Source organism: Solanum verrucosum, unplaced genomic scaffold (genome assembly GCF_900185275.1).
Source record: "Solanum verrucosum unplaced genomic scaffold, falcon-dt-bn FXZP01000049.1, whole genome shotgun sequence".
Taxonomy (NCBI): domain Eukaryota; kingdom Viridiplantae; phylum Streptophyta; class Magnoliopsida; order Solanales; family Solanaceae; genus Solanum; species Solanum verrucosum.
The window spans coordinates 3,509,442-3,527,928 of record NW_026020221.1 but is presented as its reverse complement, the minus strand read 5'-3'; the positions used below and the strand labels follow the sequence as shown (position 1 = coordinate 3,527,928).

General features: G+C 36.4%; 4 protein-coding genes across 4 annotated transcripts; 1 reads left to right on the top strand and 3 right to left on the bottom strand.

Annotated features, from left to right (window-relative positions):
* Window positions 1-176: 176 nt before the first annotated feature.
* Window positions 177-3,190, bottom strand: LOC125831353 (E2F transcription factor-like E2FE). Its single transcript, XM_049510551.1, has 11 exons — window positions 3,059-3,190; window positions 2,894-2,961; window positions 2,753-2,805; window positions 2,572-2,649; window positions 2,435-2,488; window positions 2,229-2,337; window positions 2,037-2,104; window positions 1,880-1,952; window positions 1,683-1,744; window positions 1,148-1,562; window positions 177-487 (listed from the first exon to the last, which is right to left on the bottom strand). The coding sequence occupies exons 1-11, from the start codon at window positions 3,139-3,141 to the stop codon at window positions 396-398; spliced, it is 1,155 nt and encodes a 384-aa protein (XP_049366508.1). The 5' UTR covers window positions 3,142-3,190; the 3' UTR covers window positions 177-395.
* A 2,997-nt stretch (window positions 3,191-6,187) lies between these two features.
* LOC125831351 (pentatricopeptide repeat-containing protein At1g74900, mitochondrial) lies at window positions 6,188-7,928 on the bottom strand. Its single transcript, XM_049510549.1, has one exon. The coding sequence runs from the start codon at window positions 7,896-7,898 to the stop codon at window positions 6,438-6,440; it is 1,461 nt and encodes a 486-aa protein (XP_049366506.1). The 5' UTR covers window positions 7,899-7,928; the 3' UTR covers window positions 6,188-6,437.
* Window positions 7,929-10,445: 2,517 nt separating this feature from the next.
* On the top strand, window positions 10,446-16,519 carry LOC125831348 (anaphase-promoting complex subunit 8). Its single transcript, XM_049510546.1, has 4 exons — window positions 10,446-10,711; window positions 10,792-11,113; window positions 14,945-16,195; window positions 16,329-16,519. Exons 1-4 carry the CDS (start codon window positions 10,626-10,628, stop codon window positions 16,398-16,400), a joined length of 1,731 nt encoding a protein of 576 aa, XP_049366503.1. The 5' UTR covers window positions 10,446-10,625; the 3' UTR covers window positions 16,401-16,519.
* Window positions 16,520-16,805: 286 nt separating this feature from the next.
* Window positions 16,806-18,072, bottom strand: LOC125831357 (uncharacterized). The gene is made up of 3 exons (XM_049510554.1): window positions 17,947-18,072; window positions 17,780-17,868; window positions 16,806-17,156 (listed from the first exon to the last, which is right to left on the bottom strand). Exons 1-3 carry the CDS (start codon window positions 17,974-17,976, stop codon window positions 17,003-17,005), a joined length of 273 nt encoding a protein of 90 aa, XP_049366511.1. The 5' UTR covers window positions 17,977-18,072; the 3' UTR covers window positions 16,806-17,002.
* Between the last annotated feature and the right edge of the window lie 415 nt (window positions 18,073-18,487).

Genomic DNA, 18,487 nt, shown 5'->3' with positions numbered 1-18,487 from the left:
TCAAAAATTAGGTTAGATCATGGGGTTGTGGATAAAGCCTGTCGATATGAATGAGTTGATTAGAGTTTCGAATAAGTTCACCAGATACTGTAAAGGTTGGTAGCCCAAAATTAACCTGCAAATTGGATTTTGAATTTACCCAACGCATCAAAATGGATATATTGGGGGTATGCAAATTAACGAGGCAATAATAGCCCTAAATTTATTACCTCTATAACAACTATGTTTTGCCATAAAGCATGTCAATCCTTTCAAGAATCACTTCACTATTAACTGAAAAGATATCGAAAATGTACATCAAATTACTGTTGAATGCAACGAGAATGTGCAACGACCATGTCTAGTTTGTGAAGGCAGTTAACTTCAATATCCTGTTCTTATCAATAAAGAACACATCAGGAGATCAGCTGAATTGGGTTCTTCCCAGCAACTTCCAAGTACCATGATTTCCATGCTTCCACATAATGTGCAAAAAGATCTTTCAGTGCTGAAACATAACAAACAAACAAGACTTGCTAGTAAGCTCAAGTACATCGAATGAGCAAAAGATATAAGAATAATTTGTCTATACTGCTGGGATAATATGTCATCATAGATAAGAAGCTGTGTCAAATAAACAGTAAATGCAATCTAAAAAAGTTTGTTTCACATCTTATGTAGAAGATGATTTGGTTAAGGAACATACTAAACGCGTCTATATCATCATATGGAGCAAATAACCAGTCAGCAGAGCAATTTGAGAATAGACCAGATGTATAACATGATTGAATTACCTGTTTCAGTGCACTAGAAAAAGAAATTTAAACATAATAATCGATATCCTGGTAGATGATAAATCACATTAACAAGAGCTTACTTGCTGTCAAAGTTAAAAGAGCAAAACACCCAATTTTGCAGAAGTAACTACAGACTCTCAATGTGGTATTCCTAAGAAAAGGGTAGGACACACAGCATCCAATTAAAAATGACACTTAAGGGTTGAGCTCAGGAAAATTATAAAAGCTTCTTAATGAGGGTAGATCAGGACACTACTTTTTGTTTCTAATTTGGTTTGCCTTCTAATTTTTATAATCCTCTGAATGATTATCAATTGAATCATACTAAATTTGAGAGGATGAAATTTCAAGCAAAATGAAACTCATCATACCTTGGTTGTGATATTGAGGACGGTAACTGGAGGCTAGACTTTCCCAGTCATGAACCCGCTTCATTCTGTCAGCCTCAGAAACTTCAGCTTGAGGTATGGTTGGAGGAGCAAATGGACCAAAGTGGTAACTCTTTTTGCTCGCTGTTAAACCAGGCTCCTGTTTAGGAATGTGAAAATCATTTTCCAGGTTCTCACATTTCACTTCAGTTAGCAGTTGTTTTCGAGTTGCTTCATCTGAAATACCATCCATAGGTAGAGCAACTCTGTTCCTCTTGATAGTTGTGTTTGTAAGCTCAGTCCCAAATACCCTCTTCTTGGACTCAATAGCACAAAAGGCATCAACTGATTTATATTCTGATCTTCCTCTCAGCCCCAACCATCTAAATGCAGGTTTCCTCGTATCTGGATGATGAGTCTACAAGTCATGCGAGCAGCACTATTAGTGACTAGAGTTTCTTATACAAAACTTTACCTAGATAAGGGTTGAATTTCCAGATATTGTCTTCCTGGTGAATAATCACTTGAGGATAATTACCTTCTCAATATATCTCATCGAAGACAAAACATTTGCGATATCATATAGCCTCCTAACTTTAGCTGCATAGATAAGAAGGAACAGCATTACTTGAAGGAGCATAGATTGGCAGCACAGTTGAATTATAAGAACTAACAGTTTGTGCATTAGTAGTTCAGATTACTCTTAAGCAAGAAAAAAAGGTGTAGACTTTTTACTTCTTGTCATGGCAGGAGGCCTCCCATCTCCTAGCAATATCTTTGCTGCCTCATCAAGGCAAATCATGTCAACCTGAACAGAATCACCACAGAGAATTAGGGTCTGTTGAAAGCAAATTGAGAAACAAAGTTGTACACTTGAAAGTTTTTTACTTACATTGGTGCAGAGGAAGAGCTTCACAAAATTCTGTGTAAGCAGTCCCAATGATTTTTCCCTCCTATTTTCTGTTAAAACATAGCACAATATCTCAGAAATTAGTCCCAAAGTATCTCTATTTTTTTACATCAGAATAATTGAATGGCAATTTACAAGTACCACTTGAAAGAGGGGAAAGGGAAGCAAATTTACCAGATTTAACAGGCGCTGCAGAGTTGACACCAGAGTTGGAGCTTAGTTTATCAGTCTGACTCGAAGTGATTAGGCTGGAATCTCTATCATCCTCATCATCATCTGAACCCTGAGATTATGGAGCAAAAAGAAGATAACAGTGTTATCTCGCTAGACATAAGGCTAACCCAAGCAATATTCAAGAACGCGAATCGCCAATTACTTACCTTGGCAGAGCTAGATCCATCAAATCCACTGACATTCTCCTTAAGACCCTCTTCCTATCCAATTATAAACCGAATTTAGCAAGCCAAAAAAGTGGCACATAGATCCAAGATATAAAAGTTTAAACTTCTGTGTTTACCTTCAACTGTTCCAAAGTCCTCGGAATTGCACCTAACCCTTTCCATGAATACCTATTCTTAGCCTTCCTAGCAAGAACCTAAATTTATAAAAATAAAAAACTATAAGATTTAAAAATAAAAATAGAATCTTTTAATTCAAAAACCAAAAATTGTTACGATATTCCAATTAATAGATCTTACACCAATGCTTTCCAGTACATTCACAATATCATAGATCCGCCGTCTTTCAACCCCTACATAGGAATCCAAAACAAACTCATAAATATAAATCGAAATCAGACCCTCAACAAAAAAAAAAAAAATCAAAAATCATATCAGTACCCAATCTCCGAGCAGCATCGTCAAGCCCAATAGTTTCCACACCTTCCCGATCATACAAGCTCAAAAAACTACACCCAATTCACAAAAACACAAAAATAATCAGCAAATGTTCAGATTCATTCTCAAAACATCAAATGCATAAAAGGGCAGAGAAAAACCACACACTTTGAACATAAGAGACCAAGTGATTTCTGTTTCCGACAATAAGTAGATCTAGATTCTTTCGAAGGATCTGAAGCTAAAGCCATGATTAAAAAAAAATCTTTCGACGAAACTCCAAACAAACTCAAACAATGTGTTTATACGAAGCTCTTGCAGGAAGAGAGAGAACTTAAATGGAGAAGAAGGAGCCGTTATGAAAGGGTTTGTTGAATTTGGCGGGGTGGAAATAAGCCATTGGAGGGTTTTTGAAAGTTTGAATTTCAGATTCTACAGCGGGAATTTGAGTTTTCTTCCCTAGATGGCCGCGCCTATGTACACTGAATTGACGGTTTTGACCTTGCTGTAGCTTCCGTGGTCCGCGCGCTTGTAGGAGGTTATATTTGGAAATTCACGGGGAACATGAGAAATGGGGAATCTGATGACGACACATGCATAATCACGTGGTTAGATTTGTTTTTTAGTATATAATAGAGCTGCCTACTATTGAGGAAAAATATCTAAAAAGGTTGTTTGGGCGCCGAAGTAATGAAATTTTGGTCACAATTTGTAGATACATTAGAAGAAAATATAATATTTTTGAAAGAAAATTTTTGAACGACCATATGATTAACTAGAATCATTTCTTCTTTAAGATATGTTCATTGTGGTTAAACATTTTTTCTAATGATTTTACAAATTTATGCGTTGCCCGATGACATACATATTCAGAAAAACAAATTTATTTTTATTTGCATGCATAGTTAGAAGTCTAGAAGTAGTATTGGTAAAAATTAGCTATAAATTTAATGTTCCGTGGCTAAGTAAGAATACTTATTGCTACGAGATATCTTTTGATGTGGCTATATTGGTGAACTTAAAATTGCAAAGGTAGCTTTGATTCGAAACTTGTACGCACTAAATAAGTACAAATAATTGATTACAAACACAGTAAATCAAATGAATTTTGGTGGAACTCAAATCTATAAACTTCAAATATACACGGATTTTGTTTTAGTTGGATGTCATTGTCCTTATTGTGTTGCGACTTGCGTATATATCAATATATAACAAGTAGAGATATCTGGTAGAAGCAAAAATGGGAACACTTTTGAGATCGTTGAATGAAATTGTGCACCTCAATTTGCATAATTTGCAACTCCACGTCTCTAAATTTCTCTAGCAAAATCTTGATTACCAGTTAATAGAGGCCATTTAGGAACCGGCTAAAGGTAAATCTTCGAGGACGAAATTCTCTGTCGATAATTTCCCAGCCAGTGGCCTCTAGCAGAGTCTTCTTTACCCCCTCTTCTTCTTCGTCGTCTTCTTGTCAGCACCGGCTGCACCTGCTTTCTTTGGAAACTTCTTCCCTACCTTTGGCTTCTTGCCTGCTGATGCTATTTCAGCTTCTTTCTCCTCTGTTGCTGCTGGTTTCTGCTCTGCTAGCTTTTTCTCTGCTTTTGGTGCCATTGAAAGTGAAATTCGGAATCAAAAAATGGGTTTTAGTATAAAGTAAATAGAAGATTTCTATTTGCTAGCTTACGAATTGATGAGTTTGTGTTGGTTGTAAAGTACACAGTTTTAAGAAAAAGAAGGAACCACATCAGCCTATTGTCTACTAGGATATGGTGCTACTATCTCATCACTGCAAGTTTACATTTTACAGACAGGTTGGTTAGAAACACTCAGCTTAAAAAAATTGCAAAATAAGGCCAAAAGGTATCAGATTAAGAGAACTACTCCAAATAGAACTGAATAAAATTAGATCAAAAATCTATTAATCTGCATTCTCTTATATCATGTTTGTAAGGGCTGTAGTAAATGTAGTGGGGGAGCTAATATATTAGGAGAACCTGTTAGCTTTGAGTATGTAATCATGTAGCGTTTCTAGTCTTTTATAATGATGCTGAAGCCTGAAGCATTAGTTGAGGTTGGATGGGAAAATAGATCTCATCTATCCTACACACATTGCATAAACATCAGGAGTTTTAAGTGCTCTTCGTGTTTCACAAAAATGCCAAAGATTGGCAATTCAAACGTTCTAATGAGTCGCTATATATCCTACAGCTTTTGGTTGTTGAAAGTAATGATCACAGGAGAAGGGAACTGCCTGTCTCTGATCCAAGCACAGCAATCCACTGATGCATAAACTGCATACTTCACGACAAGCTGAAACTAAAAGGCATCTATCCTACAGCAATACAGGCCGACAACCTTATATAAGACGGAGAACTGACTTATCCAACACCTTAAGGAAAATTAGAAAGAAATTGCCATTCCAAATAGATGAAATCATAATAGAAACAATTTTGACTATTATAAAGTTCCGGACTTGAATTGATGCAAGATAGTTAATGATCACAAAAAGATGAACACAAAAGTTTATATCTTTGCGTAGAGTTATATCTCCTTGTTGTTTCAATCAAAGACTGCAATCACAGAAAAGGAGTCCGAAAACGCAAAGAATTTAAAATGCCAGTATGTTCAGCAACTAGTTTCTTTGGGATCAAGCAGATGAAGAGAGCACATATAAAACTTGACACAGAATTAAATTGCCTATTGAACAGTCTCCCCTTTTGGGGGTAAAAACAACATCATCAAAGACGTTCAACAACTTAGAAATTACAAACTCATATTCTTAAACTTAAAACAGCAAAGGTTCAATAAGATTTGCGGGGGAGTTGCTAAGACTTGGGGTAATTCAGTAAATGTATAACCCCACTTTATTTTCTAACCTCCATGTTTCCTTCATCAAGAATATAGGAGGGAAAAATATACCTGTATACAGGTATGTGATTTTATCTGGATGTCACTGCCCTTTCTCTGTGGTGGATATATCAATAACAAGAAGTAATGAATTTATCCTATACAAGTGAAAATGGGAACACTTTGAGATGCCCCTCCTTCAAGTCATGGGTCACAGTCAGAGTATCCTGCTAAATAACACAAGCCCTTATCAATGCCAAGTCTCTGTGCTCGTGAGTTGCTGTATAAAGATAATGGTGTGCTTTTTGACTAATCTCGAACTATTTAAAAATGCCGACAGGCGCATGTCAGATCCTTCCAAAGTTGTGCATTTTTGGAGGATCTACCACGGGTGCAGCAACATGCAACATTTTTGGAAAGTCCGAGCATCATAGATTTTCATCTCAAATTCTTCACATTCATCATACTTATCCACATATTACCACACTCCAAGATTGAATTTCACGAGACGCAACAAACATGCTCGTGAGCTGCTGCATTAAGATAATGGCATGCTTTTTAAGTCATTTTCATCTCAAACTCTTCACATTCATCATGCCCGTCCATGGCATGTGACAAACCCATCTCAGATTTAGAGATTTACTGTTTCATTAGGCTTCAAAAAGGCACTTAGTTTGGTATCATACCTATGCTGTTGTGCTCACAATTTAAAATGACAGGGGAGGCGGCCAGATTTGCTTACCAACCCCAAAATCTCCTTCGCAAAATCTTGATTACCAGTTAGCAAAAGACCATTTAGGACCCGGTTGAAGGTAAATTTTCGAGGAAGAAACCCTCTGTCAACCATTTCTGTCAATAATTTCCCAGCCACTAATAAATCATCTGATTTTTTCCTCACAAACATTGCACTTATCAAGATATTGTATGTATCCAAATTAGGTAAACAATCCCCGGTACTCATCCTCTCAAACACCCTCAGGCTCTTCTCAATTTCCCCTTCATCACAATAGTATCGGATGACAACATTATAAGTCTGAACATTTGGTTCGCACCCATCCTCGTTCATCTTATCCATATACTCCATAGCATTGTCCATTTTTCTGACATGGCACAATCCCCTTATAATGGCATTATAAGTTGTGGCATTCGGCAAATAACCTTTCCTCAACATCTCATTGAAAATTAAAATAGCATTTTCCACACTATCTTTCTTACACATAACTTGTATCAGAGCATTATAAGTTGCAACAGAGGGAAGTATACCAGCCCCCACCATTTCATTGAACAACTTTTGAGCCTTCTCAACCTCACCCGCAACACCAAACCCGTGAACTATAGTAGTGTAAGTCACAACATCAATATCACATTTCCTCTTCTTCATCTGCAAAAAGAATTCCCAAGCTTCCTTAATCTGCCCTGCTCTAAAGAACCCATTAAGCATTATATTATATGTAGTTATGGTTGGATTCAGACCTCTCTCCACCATTTCTTTCAAAATTTCTTGTGCTTTGGGTGTCCTCTTAACTAAACAAAACCCATTCGCAAGTGTATTATAACTAATTGTATCAGCTTTAAACCTGCTCCTGAACATCTTGAACAACTTAAGAGCCATCTCGGCCCGTTTTGATTTGCAAAGCACGTCGAGAAATGCATTGAAAGAATTCAAATCTTGAGGGCAACCATGTTTATGCATAGACAGGAAAACATTCACAGCTTTATCAGCTTTCCCAGCGGAGACATACCTCTCAGTGATGATAGCGAATGTCTTCGGGTTCGGGCCGAGCCGCCGAGATTGCATTCGGGCCACAAGTTTCCACTGGGTCTTGTAATCGCGCATCCGAGCAGCGATGTCAATGGCGTGATCGAAGGCTGTGGCAGAGTGAGTATATGAACGGTGGTGATCGAGGAGGTTGAAAAATTGGAGAGCTTTCGGGCCGTGGTTCCATAGACGCTTTAGTACAGCTTGGACGAGGTCCGGTGTCCATTGCGTGAGGGTGTGAAGGGTATCTGATAATGATTCTGGGCTGGATTGAAGTATGAGGTTGGAGATTACGACGGGGTCCGGTGGTAGCTGTGACGGCGGCGGAAGAGTGGCGAAGTGACTGAGGGTGGGAGAAATGGGATTTAGCGGTACTATGAGGGTTCGGTGCAGATTCAACATTTCACCGTTCTCCGGACTATGGCGCTAAGAACTTAATTACAAAGAAGTGTTAGCTAATAATTTGTATTTTACAGGCTTTTAAATTTGTTAATATAAGTAAAGGATCTTTAAATATATAGATAATCATAATTTTTTAAAATACTTTTTAAATTTGTTAATATGAGAATTGATCTCTGGTCGCTCAAAGTCAATTAACTCAACATTCAATGATTTCATTTTTGGGAAAATTACAAGTTAAGCAAGTATATACTATATTATCTTCGTTCAATTTTAATTGTCATAATTTCTTTTTTTAGAATTAAATAATAATAATTTTGACTAACATTTTACGATGTATTTTTTCATCATATTGATATGCAAAAATTTGAATTTGTTGTACTTTTCGTATAGTTTTTTAATATCTAAATTTTTTGTTTAAAATATTGAATTAATGTAATTTAATTCAACTTTGAAAATTAGTCATATTGATTTTTGAAAAGCGCAACATGACAATTAAAAGTAGACGGAGGGAGTAGCTAATTAGTTATCATAATTATAGTTTTAGTTAATTACCACTCGCGACCAACATTTAGTGATAATTACATGGGTTGGGGTTTCGAGTTTTTATAATTCGAAAATTTATATAATATAATTTGTATAACTTTTGTATATTGTAATTTTGTATAATATAATTTGTATAATTGTTTAAAGTTCAGATGTTTGTATAAATTCGTTATTTTGAGTTTATACAAAAATAACTCAATTATACAAACGTACCCGCGAATTATACAAACTCACATGCGATTTATACAAACCCATGAATTATACAAACGAGACAGCTTAAACTATAGCTACAGCCCGTAAATATACAAATTATAGCTATAGAGCGTGATTAAGTTTATTATGATGGCAATTTGCGAAAATTCCTCTTCATTTTTTCTAGTAGCATGAGTGTCACACTATAATATTATATTGATTTTAAAAATAAAATTATATATATGTATCTATAAAATACATAATTTTAAGAAGAGAACACAGGTTCACATTTTTCATATATATTGCCAATAAGTTTGCCTCGTCTTTAAAACTCAAATATTTTCTATGACATTAATGTGTATAATTAAAGGAAATGACATATTTTATTTGATTAACCTAACTACTTCTTCTATTTCATTTGACCATGTTAACTTGACTCTCCCTTAAAAAAAAATAGAGGTTTATTTTAATAATTAATTTTATTGATTATGTTTTTAAAATCTAAATTTAATTACTACTCTATGTAATCATTTAATGATACATTTCTTTTTTTATAAGTTTGAACAATTAAAATAGAATGTCTATTTTTGATAGTACTTAATAGATGAATAAAAGTACGGGTAATTCTTTTTCAAAAAAAAGCTAAATATATTTGTGAACGTTTTAAAATGGTATGCGTATGTCTTTCGTTATACTTTAAGGTTGTATGTATCCTTACGGTTATATTTTTGGACCACACAATAATTTATTCTATTTTTATTTTTTTTTATCTAGAACTAAATTGTCTTCTCCAAACTATCCATCCTAATATGGTTCCAAAATGAAGCTTTCTGACAAGTAATTGGAAAAGTCCGAACGCCATGAAGATGATAACGTCTTAGAAAGGTCAACATTATCATGAAGACCTACTTTAACGCGAAATGAATTTGTAATTGATAATGTCTTTTGGTGAATTTGCTTTAGGTCAATCCTAAGCTCCTCCAATAAAGGTGACTTGTCTTCAAAACCGTCGAGCCACTTTCATTAACGGTGGTGAATGTGAATTACCGAGTGAAAAATGAAATAAAAGTAGCAGACCCAACAATAAAGGGCATGAAAAGGATCCTAGGATTTGACGGTTGAAATGATGCCATTGGAAGTCGACGTCGATGTGGATAGAGATTTTCGCTTGCTGGATAGAAAAATCACAGATAGGACGTTAAATTACTTATCATTCTAATCAAATTGACTTAATATTTTGAATTATTTTTGTCTCAATAGTGATTGGAGATCTACATACATAAAATTTAGGAATACTTTCTTCAAGAGAGATTGAAACTGGATGGAAATTAAGAAGGATACGAGAAAGACCTTTAATTTGTTGATCAATAGAGAAATTTAGAAGCTTCAAGGCCAAGACAACAAATGCAATGAATGAATATTATTTTGATAAAAAATAAAATAAGACAGAATAAATCATTGAGACGATGCCATATGTCTTTCTGTTAGCTCAAAAGTACGATAATAAGATAATGATATATACAACTTTAAAATATAACAAATGTTGTATTCATACCATTTTTAAAATTCAAAGGTATATTTGATTTTTCTTCATTTTTTTATTAATAAATTTGAATAAAAAGTGTTTAATCAATTTTATTTTTTATAATAAGTTGATATGTTTAATTGAAATATGAAAATTACTAAATGTAAAATACAGACATGTTTAATTTATTTCTAAACAAGTTACAAAATTTTGAAATATAATTTGATGCAGTCAAGAATGGAGTACAAAACCATATTTCATCCAGCGCAGCAGTAGCTACAAGTACAAAAATTTGAAAAAGAAGCTAACCCGCGCAGTCATCTACCACCTCCTCGCCGGCGGCGACCTAAATTTGTCCATTTTACCCCAATTTGCGTTCCAACTCCGGCGAGTCCTTCCTATCTTCGCCGTCAATATAATAGTAGTAGCTTGTATGTAAAAGTTTTACTACTACACAGATCCATCGAATGGGTGTTAAAGAAAACTGCAGAAACGAGCTCCGAGCCGCCGTCCGTCAGCTCAGTGACCGCTGTCTCTACTCAGCCTCCAAATGGTATATCTTCTTTCTCCAAAATAAACCCTAAAAATTTCCCCTTTTTTTTAATCTTAATTGGGATTTTCCATTGGGCACAGGGCGGCAGAACAGTTAGTGGGAATTGAGCAAGACCCAGCAAAGTACACCCCGTCTCACACAAGATTCCAGCGTGGCAGCTCTAGCATCCGTCGCCGGTTCCGCACAGCCACGGAAGCTGCTTTCACTTCAACCCCTGCTGCGGGAGTATCACATGTGGCTACGCCGACTGTACCGGAGGATGACAACGAAGCCATTGACAGCGATTTTTACCTGCTCGCTAAGTCCTACTTCGATTGTCGGGAGTACCGGCGGGCAACACATGTGCTCCGTGATCAGACTGGCAAGAAAGCCGTGTTTTTGCGCTGTTATGCCCTTTTCTTGGTTTGTCTTTTATCATCCTTTTTACCAATTTGTACTTGATTTTAGTTTCTCCTCTTTCATGCTTATCGTTATTGAGTGAAAGCATTAACCTGGTATTTGATTAGCTGTTACTAATACCATTGGGGTGTATTCATGTTATTAGACCAAAAGCTATGACCTTTATCATTTTGTGAATCTGAATTAGTATAACATCTGGAGAATCAGGTGATCTGGTACATCAATACATGTTTAAATGTCCATGACTGGAACCAAATATATGACCCGCAGATGAATTATTAGCAAAGGGATACTTCTAGATGGTTCTAACTAGAGCATTGGCATTGATGAAACTAATAACACTATGCACTGGTAGCTGGCTATATCAAAACGTGTTTAAGTAGTCACCTTTTAGTTAATACATCTTAAGTAATTCATACCACGTGCATGAGAAGATGGTGTGATCCATCTAGGGCATCTCAATTGCGTCTTTCAACATTTAAAGATTCAATTACATTATCAAAGGCACTAAAAGCTCGATCACGTTCCATATGTATTAAATGACTGAGCAAACAAGAGAACGTCATTTTCATCAATAGGAGAAATCTTTTTCCTTGACTGAGTTCTCTAGGTATTCTGTTCTTGAAGATGCAGTTAAGGTCTCCTATGTTTTGTAACTTAAGATGGCAGGTAAAGAAATCAACTCTGCGCCCAAGATAGATTCAAAATGCATAGCTAAATAGCTTTAGGGAAATGGTGTCTGCTCTTCATTATATCTCTTTATTAGTTTCACTTTATTTTGCTTTATCATGTCCTTAAATAGCCAGGAATTGGTCACAGCTTTCAGTGAGCAACTTTAAGGGTTATAATGAAGTTGTGCAGAGATAGCAAGAAACTAATATAATTCCCTTTGGTATTCTGCCAATGATTGTGCCTTTTGGTCTTGTTGTGTTCTTCAAGGTAGCTTTATTATTTATTTAATTGTATAATCTGGTCTATCTCTATTCTGAATTGACCTTCCTTGCGTATCAGCAGAAGGGTTAAAGATGTCAATATGCATGTACATTAAGACGTGTCGAATCTACCAGTTAATTTTTTGTTTTATGAAACACGAAAGGGAAATAATCTTCTCAAAACTGTAAAAATGTAAGAAGTTGATATTTATTGTGGTTGACTTTCTCTCGTGGGAATTCAACACTTGAGATGAGACTTCTCTTCTTACAATTTTTTTCCCACTTAATACTAAGTAACAATCTCAGTTCCATTGCTCACTCAAGCGCTCTATGCATTGAGGTGATTTCTGCTGTTAATATAAAACAAATAAAGAGATTTATTTCTTAAAATCTACGGATAAGGGTCAAATATGCCCCTAAATTATACGAAAATGTCTAAATATACCCCCGTTTGAAGTTTGGCTCACCCGTGCCCTCGCCGTCCAACTTTTCGCATATATATGCCCTTGTAGACGTTAGTTGCTTTGCTGGAAATAACCAGCTCATTATCCCTTTCTTCAAATAACAAATGGAATTGCCACATCCCCTTTTAATTACCACATGGCATTTATATTAAAAAATGAATACACCTCGTTTAAATAGGATATCCGACCTGTAAATCATATCTGACACAAGGTGGCCGGAGTTTGAGCCCCTCCGGCCAGATCTAAAAGGATTAGAACATTTGACATCGGAAACGCAGCTGAACATAGCAACAAAAAGAGCAAAAACAAAGTAAAACAACATCAATTTTAATTAGATTAGAAGCGAAAACTCAAACCTCACCGGAAATGGAGCTCAGAGCTCACAAGAGAGCTATGGTGGAGGCTGTCTCATGGAGTTTTGATCTGGTTCGCCAAACCTTGGAGCTTGGGGTCGTTTGCTGGCTGTTTTGCCAGACTAGTGAGGTGCGTGGGTTGGGGTTTTGTCGGCTGCGTTGTGGGTGGTTTCTGGATCTCGTGGTGGTCGGAGATATTTGGTGGCTGTTTGTCGGAGGTTGTGTGAATCAGTGAGCTCGTTGGAGCTCTATTGTTTGCTCATGGTTAGAGCTCGAAGCTCACTTTAATGGTGTTTTTCTTCTAGGAGAAAGTGATGGGTTTGGTTGGAGATGGCGTTTCTCCGACCAAAGGGATTTGTGTCTTGTTGAACAATTGTAAAAGTTGGTTGCTTGATAGTCTTGTTTAATGACATGGTGTTCGGGTCAGCTTATGTGTACTTTCCCTTTTTTTAGATGATGCAATAGATTTCATTAAAGGCATACCTCTACTATAATCTTCTCCACAATCCTAATCTTTATATAACCCACAATACCTTAATTTGTAACTTCTTTTTACTAATCTCTACAGCCTTTTTCCAACCGACTTAGTCTCTTGTATACACAACAGTATTAACTCTCTTTCTCTTTAAGATGCTTATTAATTATAGAGTTTCTCGTCAGCACCTTTATACTACAATTACCTACTTGAATCTCTCAGGGTAGCTTCTTAATCCATTTGTCAAATAAGATATGGGAACTCTTTTATATCTAGCACCACTTACATGTGTTGATGTGGTGGACTAAATTAAGCACATGCGCTCATAATGTGGGAACTCTTGGTTAGACGCTATCACACTTTGGTCACGATGTCCCTGGTTTATTCAAATCAAAACTCAGGTACTGATGTAGCATGTTTCCAGGTGGCAATGTCCCAATGAGTTCTCTATGTATAAGTTTATTAATAATTAGATGGTTCTTAGGCTGGCAGTCAACTATTGGTAAACTTCACCCTTTTATGTGCTGTCTTTCCAAGAAGTGACTGTTAAGCTTTCGGGTGCTATCTTGTTGTATGTTTACCTGGAATTTACATATGACTTTTCCTTTGTCTTCTTCTCTTATTCCTTTGGCTTATGTTCGAGGATGAAATTGAGGTGCTGGAGCTTTCCTCTTCTTTTCCCCCCACCTATTTTGTGGGTGGTGGTGGTGTTCCTTAGCTTTACTTCAGTCAGTCCTATCTTTGGAGTTGTTAATATTTTCCCTTTCGCTTAGTTAGACGTATAATTCACTGTAAACTATTTTGTCATGGGCCATATTACTCTCCTTTGAGATTCTCATGTTGCTAAAATAGTGGGGTTTTCAATGTACAAGAAAGTGTAAAAATGAATCATCAACCAAAAGAAGAGAATACATATCAGAATAGTGTAAGCACATTGAATTTATCTTTTTCAGTTATATTAGTATGTCACTCCTTACATGACATTTTATAATCTACGTTTTGTTCATTTCCTGAATGATTGACCTTCTCTTTTTTATTCTTTCTTTTTGATAAGGAAATGACAGACCTTCTCATTAAGTGTACCATTCAGGAATGAAATTAGTGTAATGTTTTCTTTCAATCAACTAACATCTGAATGAATTTCCAACTGATCAAACCGTGTCATAGGACTCGAAGCAAAGGGGAGCAATTTTATGGCACACTTTAACTGATTCAGATCATAAATTAACTTAGGGCTTTTCCCTAGAACTCCATCTCTAACCATACCTGGTCACATGCAATGGACAAAAGGAGAGCCGTGATTGGTTCTTGTTGTCTGCATTAGCAGAGAGATAAGGATATACAGGCATCAAATCTTTTTTCTTTTTGGTTCTCAGTTTGTAGCTTTGCTGATAAGCACCTTCCTAATTTTGGTATTCTCTCTAAAATGTCATTGAAGGAGAATATATGTGAAACTTTAGCTCCTTTTTGTTCTCAAACAAATGAATCTTAAATATACTTCCATAAAAGCAAATATAAAGTCAACTAGCTTTATGTCATTTGTTAATATTAAATTGTATCTAATAAGCCTGGTGATAGATGCTTACGATGCTTCTTTATTGTTTCTTTAGGCCGGTGAAAAGCGAAAAGAAGAGGAGATGATAGAACTCGAGGGACCCTTAGGCAAGAGTGATGTTGTGAACCACGAACTGGTTTCTATTGAGCGGGAGTTGTCTGCACTTCGAAAAAATGGAAGCATTGATTCCTTTGGCCTTTACTTGTATGGTCTTGTTCTTAAGCAGAAAGGCAGTGACAATCTTGCTAGGACAGTTCTTGTTGAGTCAGTAAATAGCTACCCCTGGAACTGGAGTGCTTGGTCTGAGCTGCAGTCGTTGTGCACCACAGCTGAGACATTGAACAGTTTAAACCTTAATAACCACTGGATGAAAGACTTCTTTCTAGCCAATGCTTACCAAGAGCTTCGTATGCACAGTGAGTCATTGGTGAAATATGAAAATTTGCAAGGGACTTTCAGTTTTAGCAATTACATCCAGGCCCAGATTGCTAAAGCTCAATACAGTCTTAGAGAATTTGAACAAGTAGAAGTTATATTTGAAGAACTTCTAAGAAATGATCCTTACAGGATTGAAGACATGGATATGTATTCCAATGTGCTATATGCAAAGGAATGTTTTTCAGCCTTAAGTTATCTTGCACATAGGGTATTTTTGACGGATAAATACAGGCCAGAGTCTTGTTGCATTATTGGGAACTATTACAGTTTGAAGGGGCAGCATGAGAAATCTGTAATGTATTTTCGGAGGGCTCTTAAATTGAATAAAAATTATTTATCAGCTTGGACACTTATGGGTCACGAGTATGTAGAGATGAAAAACACTCCAGCAGCAGTTGATGCCTATAGGCGGGCTGTGGACATAAATCCATGTGATTATCGAGCCTGGTATGGATTAGGACAAGCATATGAGATGATGGGGATGCCATTTTATGCTCTTCATTATTTTAAGAAGTCAGTGTTCTTGCAGCCGAGTGATTCTCGATTATGGATTGCAATGGCCCAGTGTTTTGAAACGGAACAGCTTCATATGCTTGAGGAGGCAATAAAATGTTACAGAAGGGCTGCAAATTGTAATGACAGAGAAGCAATTGCACTTCACCAGCTAGCAAAACTGCATGCTGAACTTGGTCGTTCTGAAGAAGCAGCATTTTACTACAAGAAAGATTTGGAGATTATGGAAGCTGAAGAACGGGAAGGTCCTAACCTAGTTGAAGCTTTAATGTTTCTTGCAAGATATTATAAAGCTCAAAAGAGATTTGAAGATGCAGAGGTTTATTGCACCCGCCTTCTAGATTATTCTGGCCCAGTAAGTTTTACCTCCTCTTATTAAATACTTAAAGAGTCAATTTCTCTATGGAAAGTTACAATATGTTCTCTTAATCATTCTCGAAAACAACTCTTTCAGCAGTTTCCCTCATATTGTTTGGTGATTAATGCAGGAAAAGGAAACAGCAAAGAGTCTACTTAGAGGAATAAGATATGAAATGGATGTTGAGCATCTTCCACCCTGATAAGTTTCTTTTTTCCTTTACAAACCTGTGTATGAATTTGGAGGCACCAACTGAACAAACAGCTAAGAAGCTTGGACAGTTCAGTCGAACAGCCAAAAAGTTGGGAATCTAAGCTGGCATCCTCGTTAAATGTTATCTAGTTGTCTTGTTGATTTCATGATCAAAGAAACGTCTCTGTGGTATGAGATATTTCCCTCGTTTGGAATGCCTGGGGAAGAGCTTAGGAGCAAGAGAATGCAGATATAGTGGTGCATCTTAGTTTCTCATATTACATATTGTTCTGTTTTCCAGATTATTTCAAGGACTAGCGCGATGTCCGTATTTTATATAATTGTTGGTATCTTTTCCTTCAATGTGATACATACAGGACAAACTGCATGTTACCGTTTTGCTTAGAGTAGTTGTTTGTACCTTGAGTTTCATTCAGAAAACAACATTTGAACATTTGACAAATGTCTCAATACAAACCGTCACAGAGGAACATATTTTACGGACACATCGATACTGCAATTCATCCAGCACAACAGATTAGTGTGCCAGTCACATTACATTCCAAATCACCATTATAATGATGAAGTTTATGCTAACCAAGTTACAGGTGATTAATTCTTTTGAGGGTCACTGAAGAACCTATTAAGGTTAGGGAAAATTTCTGGTGGCCTACTACGAGCAAACTTTCTGACAGCATGTTCAGCATATTTTTCTCCCTCTTCAAAGTTCTCCAGGATGCCAGCAGCTCTTTTCTCCTTGTTTACCCTGCCCATGTTTATTGAACGAAAAAAGAAGAGTAAGTTCTTGCAAAGATAGTAAATAACTGAATGTTGCTGTGTATATTCAACAATCAATACGTTGTTGAAACAAGTCTGTTAGAATTACGTACGAGGAGTACTACTTGAAACAATTACGTAGTATTATTCTGGGGGACTTGATACCTCATAAGCCTCGGTGTAATTTAACAGATCCTTAACCTGCTACCACATCTGCCTGTCCTAAATGAGGGAATTAAGGCAGGTATAGTCAAGCTGAATGGCTTGATTCTAAGGTGGGTGATAAGCAACAGTATCCGTGTCAAGCCTATTATCTCTTCTCACGAAAAACTTTCCACTTGAAAGTTTTGCAATATAAGTGACCCTGCTTCAAAGCCCCATCTCTGAAATTTTGATATCTAAAACAGAATCCACCTATGATTCAAAGGAGTTCGCGGAAGTGATCGGGTACCCAAAAAGGGGCCTGGACTACTTCTGTCTACACTATTAAAAAGAAATGTAAACTAGTCGTATTTCCAGCTAGAACTAGTGTAACATATACTACTTGCTACAAAGAAATACTACTTATTTAGAGAAAATAAGGATGTATTGAAGGAATATGATATATCGAACCTGACTTCAGGGTTGATACGCATATTACGAACCAATTGAAGTCCACAGATTCCGATTGCAACTCCAACGGCAGCAAACAGTGGATAAACCTACTCGATCATTCATTATGCTTAGAAATTCCTCAAAAAGTTAGAAAACAAATAACAAAGTGCAAGGATAGAAGATACCTCGGGCCTGAGCCAGCGATTAGTAGCCATGGAACAAGAAGAAGAAGTTTGATTACACAGAGGCCGATGAGATGAAGATTGAAGAGGAGGACTGAGTACAATAATGGGAGTAATAAACAACTTTATCTTGTTGTAGAAATTGGGGGAGAAAAAAAATACTATTAAGAAGATGATGTTGATTGGATGAGGGGATCTAACGTTATCATTGCCTAACTCCCAATCGTTAATTGCCACGTTTCAAAACTTGACAAGGACAATTTTAGAACCCACCAACTAGATAAAGGCGGGGGAAATTTAGACAATCATAATGGGCCAAGCTAGCTGTTCATTACAAAGACACGGGCCTAAAACATAATGGCCCAAGAACAAAAACATGGACCTTCTAGTAACTCTACTCTTAACTCTGATTGCTCATTGCAGTACGAAACGATCAAAAATTACAAAAATAAATAAATAAATTGAAAGTCGTTGGTTTTGACACGACTGACAAGCTAATTTAAAAATTGCTAGTTGTGTTTTTTTCCATGAATCATAACCAAAA

What these genes read in the sequence shown, in the direction of transcription:
- LOC125831351 (XM_049510549.1), bottom strand. Translation starts at nt 7,898, where the DNA reads ATGTTGAATCTGCACCGAACCCTCATAGTACCGCTAAATCCCATTTCT.
- LOC125831353 (XM_049510551.1), bottom strand. Translation starts at nt 3,141, where the DNA reads ATGGCTTTAGCTTCAGATCCTTCGAAAGAATCTAGATCTACTTATTGT. An exon ending in CGATGCTGCTCGGAGATTGG is followed by an intron (nt 2,806 to 2,893) that starts GTACTGATATGA and finishes ATTCCTATGTAG; the next exon opens with GGGTTGAAAGACGGCGGATC. An exon ending in TGCAGCGCCTGTTAAATCTG is followed by an intron (nt 2,105 to 2,228) that starts GTAAATTTGCTT and finishes ATGTTTTAACAG; the next exon opens with AAAATAGGAGGGAAAAATCA.
- LOC125831348 (XM_049510546.1), top strand. Translation starts at nt 10,626, where the DNA reads ATGGGTGTTAAAGAAAACTGCAGAAACGAGCTCCGAGCCGCCGTCCGT. An exon ending in CTCTACTCAGCCTCCAAATG is followed by an intron (nt 10,712 to 10,791) that starts GTATATCTTCTT and finishes CATTGGGCACAG; the next exon opens with GGCGGCAGAACAGTTAGTGG. An exon ending in GCTGTTATGCCCTTTTCTTG is followed by an intron (nt 11,114 to 14,944) that starts GTTTGTCTTTTA and finishes TTGTTTCTTTAG; the next exon opens with GCCGGTGAAAAGCGAAAAGA.
- LOC125831357 (XM_049510554.1), bottom strand. Translation starts at nt 17,976, where the DNA reads ATGGCTACTAATCGCTGGCTCAGGCCCGAG. An exon ending in ATCGCTGGCTCAGGCCCGAG is followed by an intron (nt 17,869 to 17,946) that starts GTATCTTCTATC and finishes ATGATCGAGTAG; the next exon opens with GTTTATCCACTGTTTGCTGC. An exon ending in CGTATCAACCCTGAAGTCAG is followed by an intron (nt 17,157 to 17,779) that starts GTTCGATATATC and finishes AAACATGGGCAG; the next exon opens with GGTAAACAAGGAGAAAAGAG.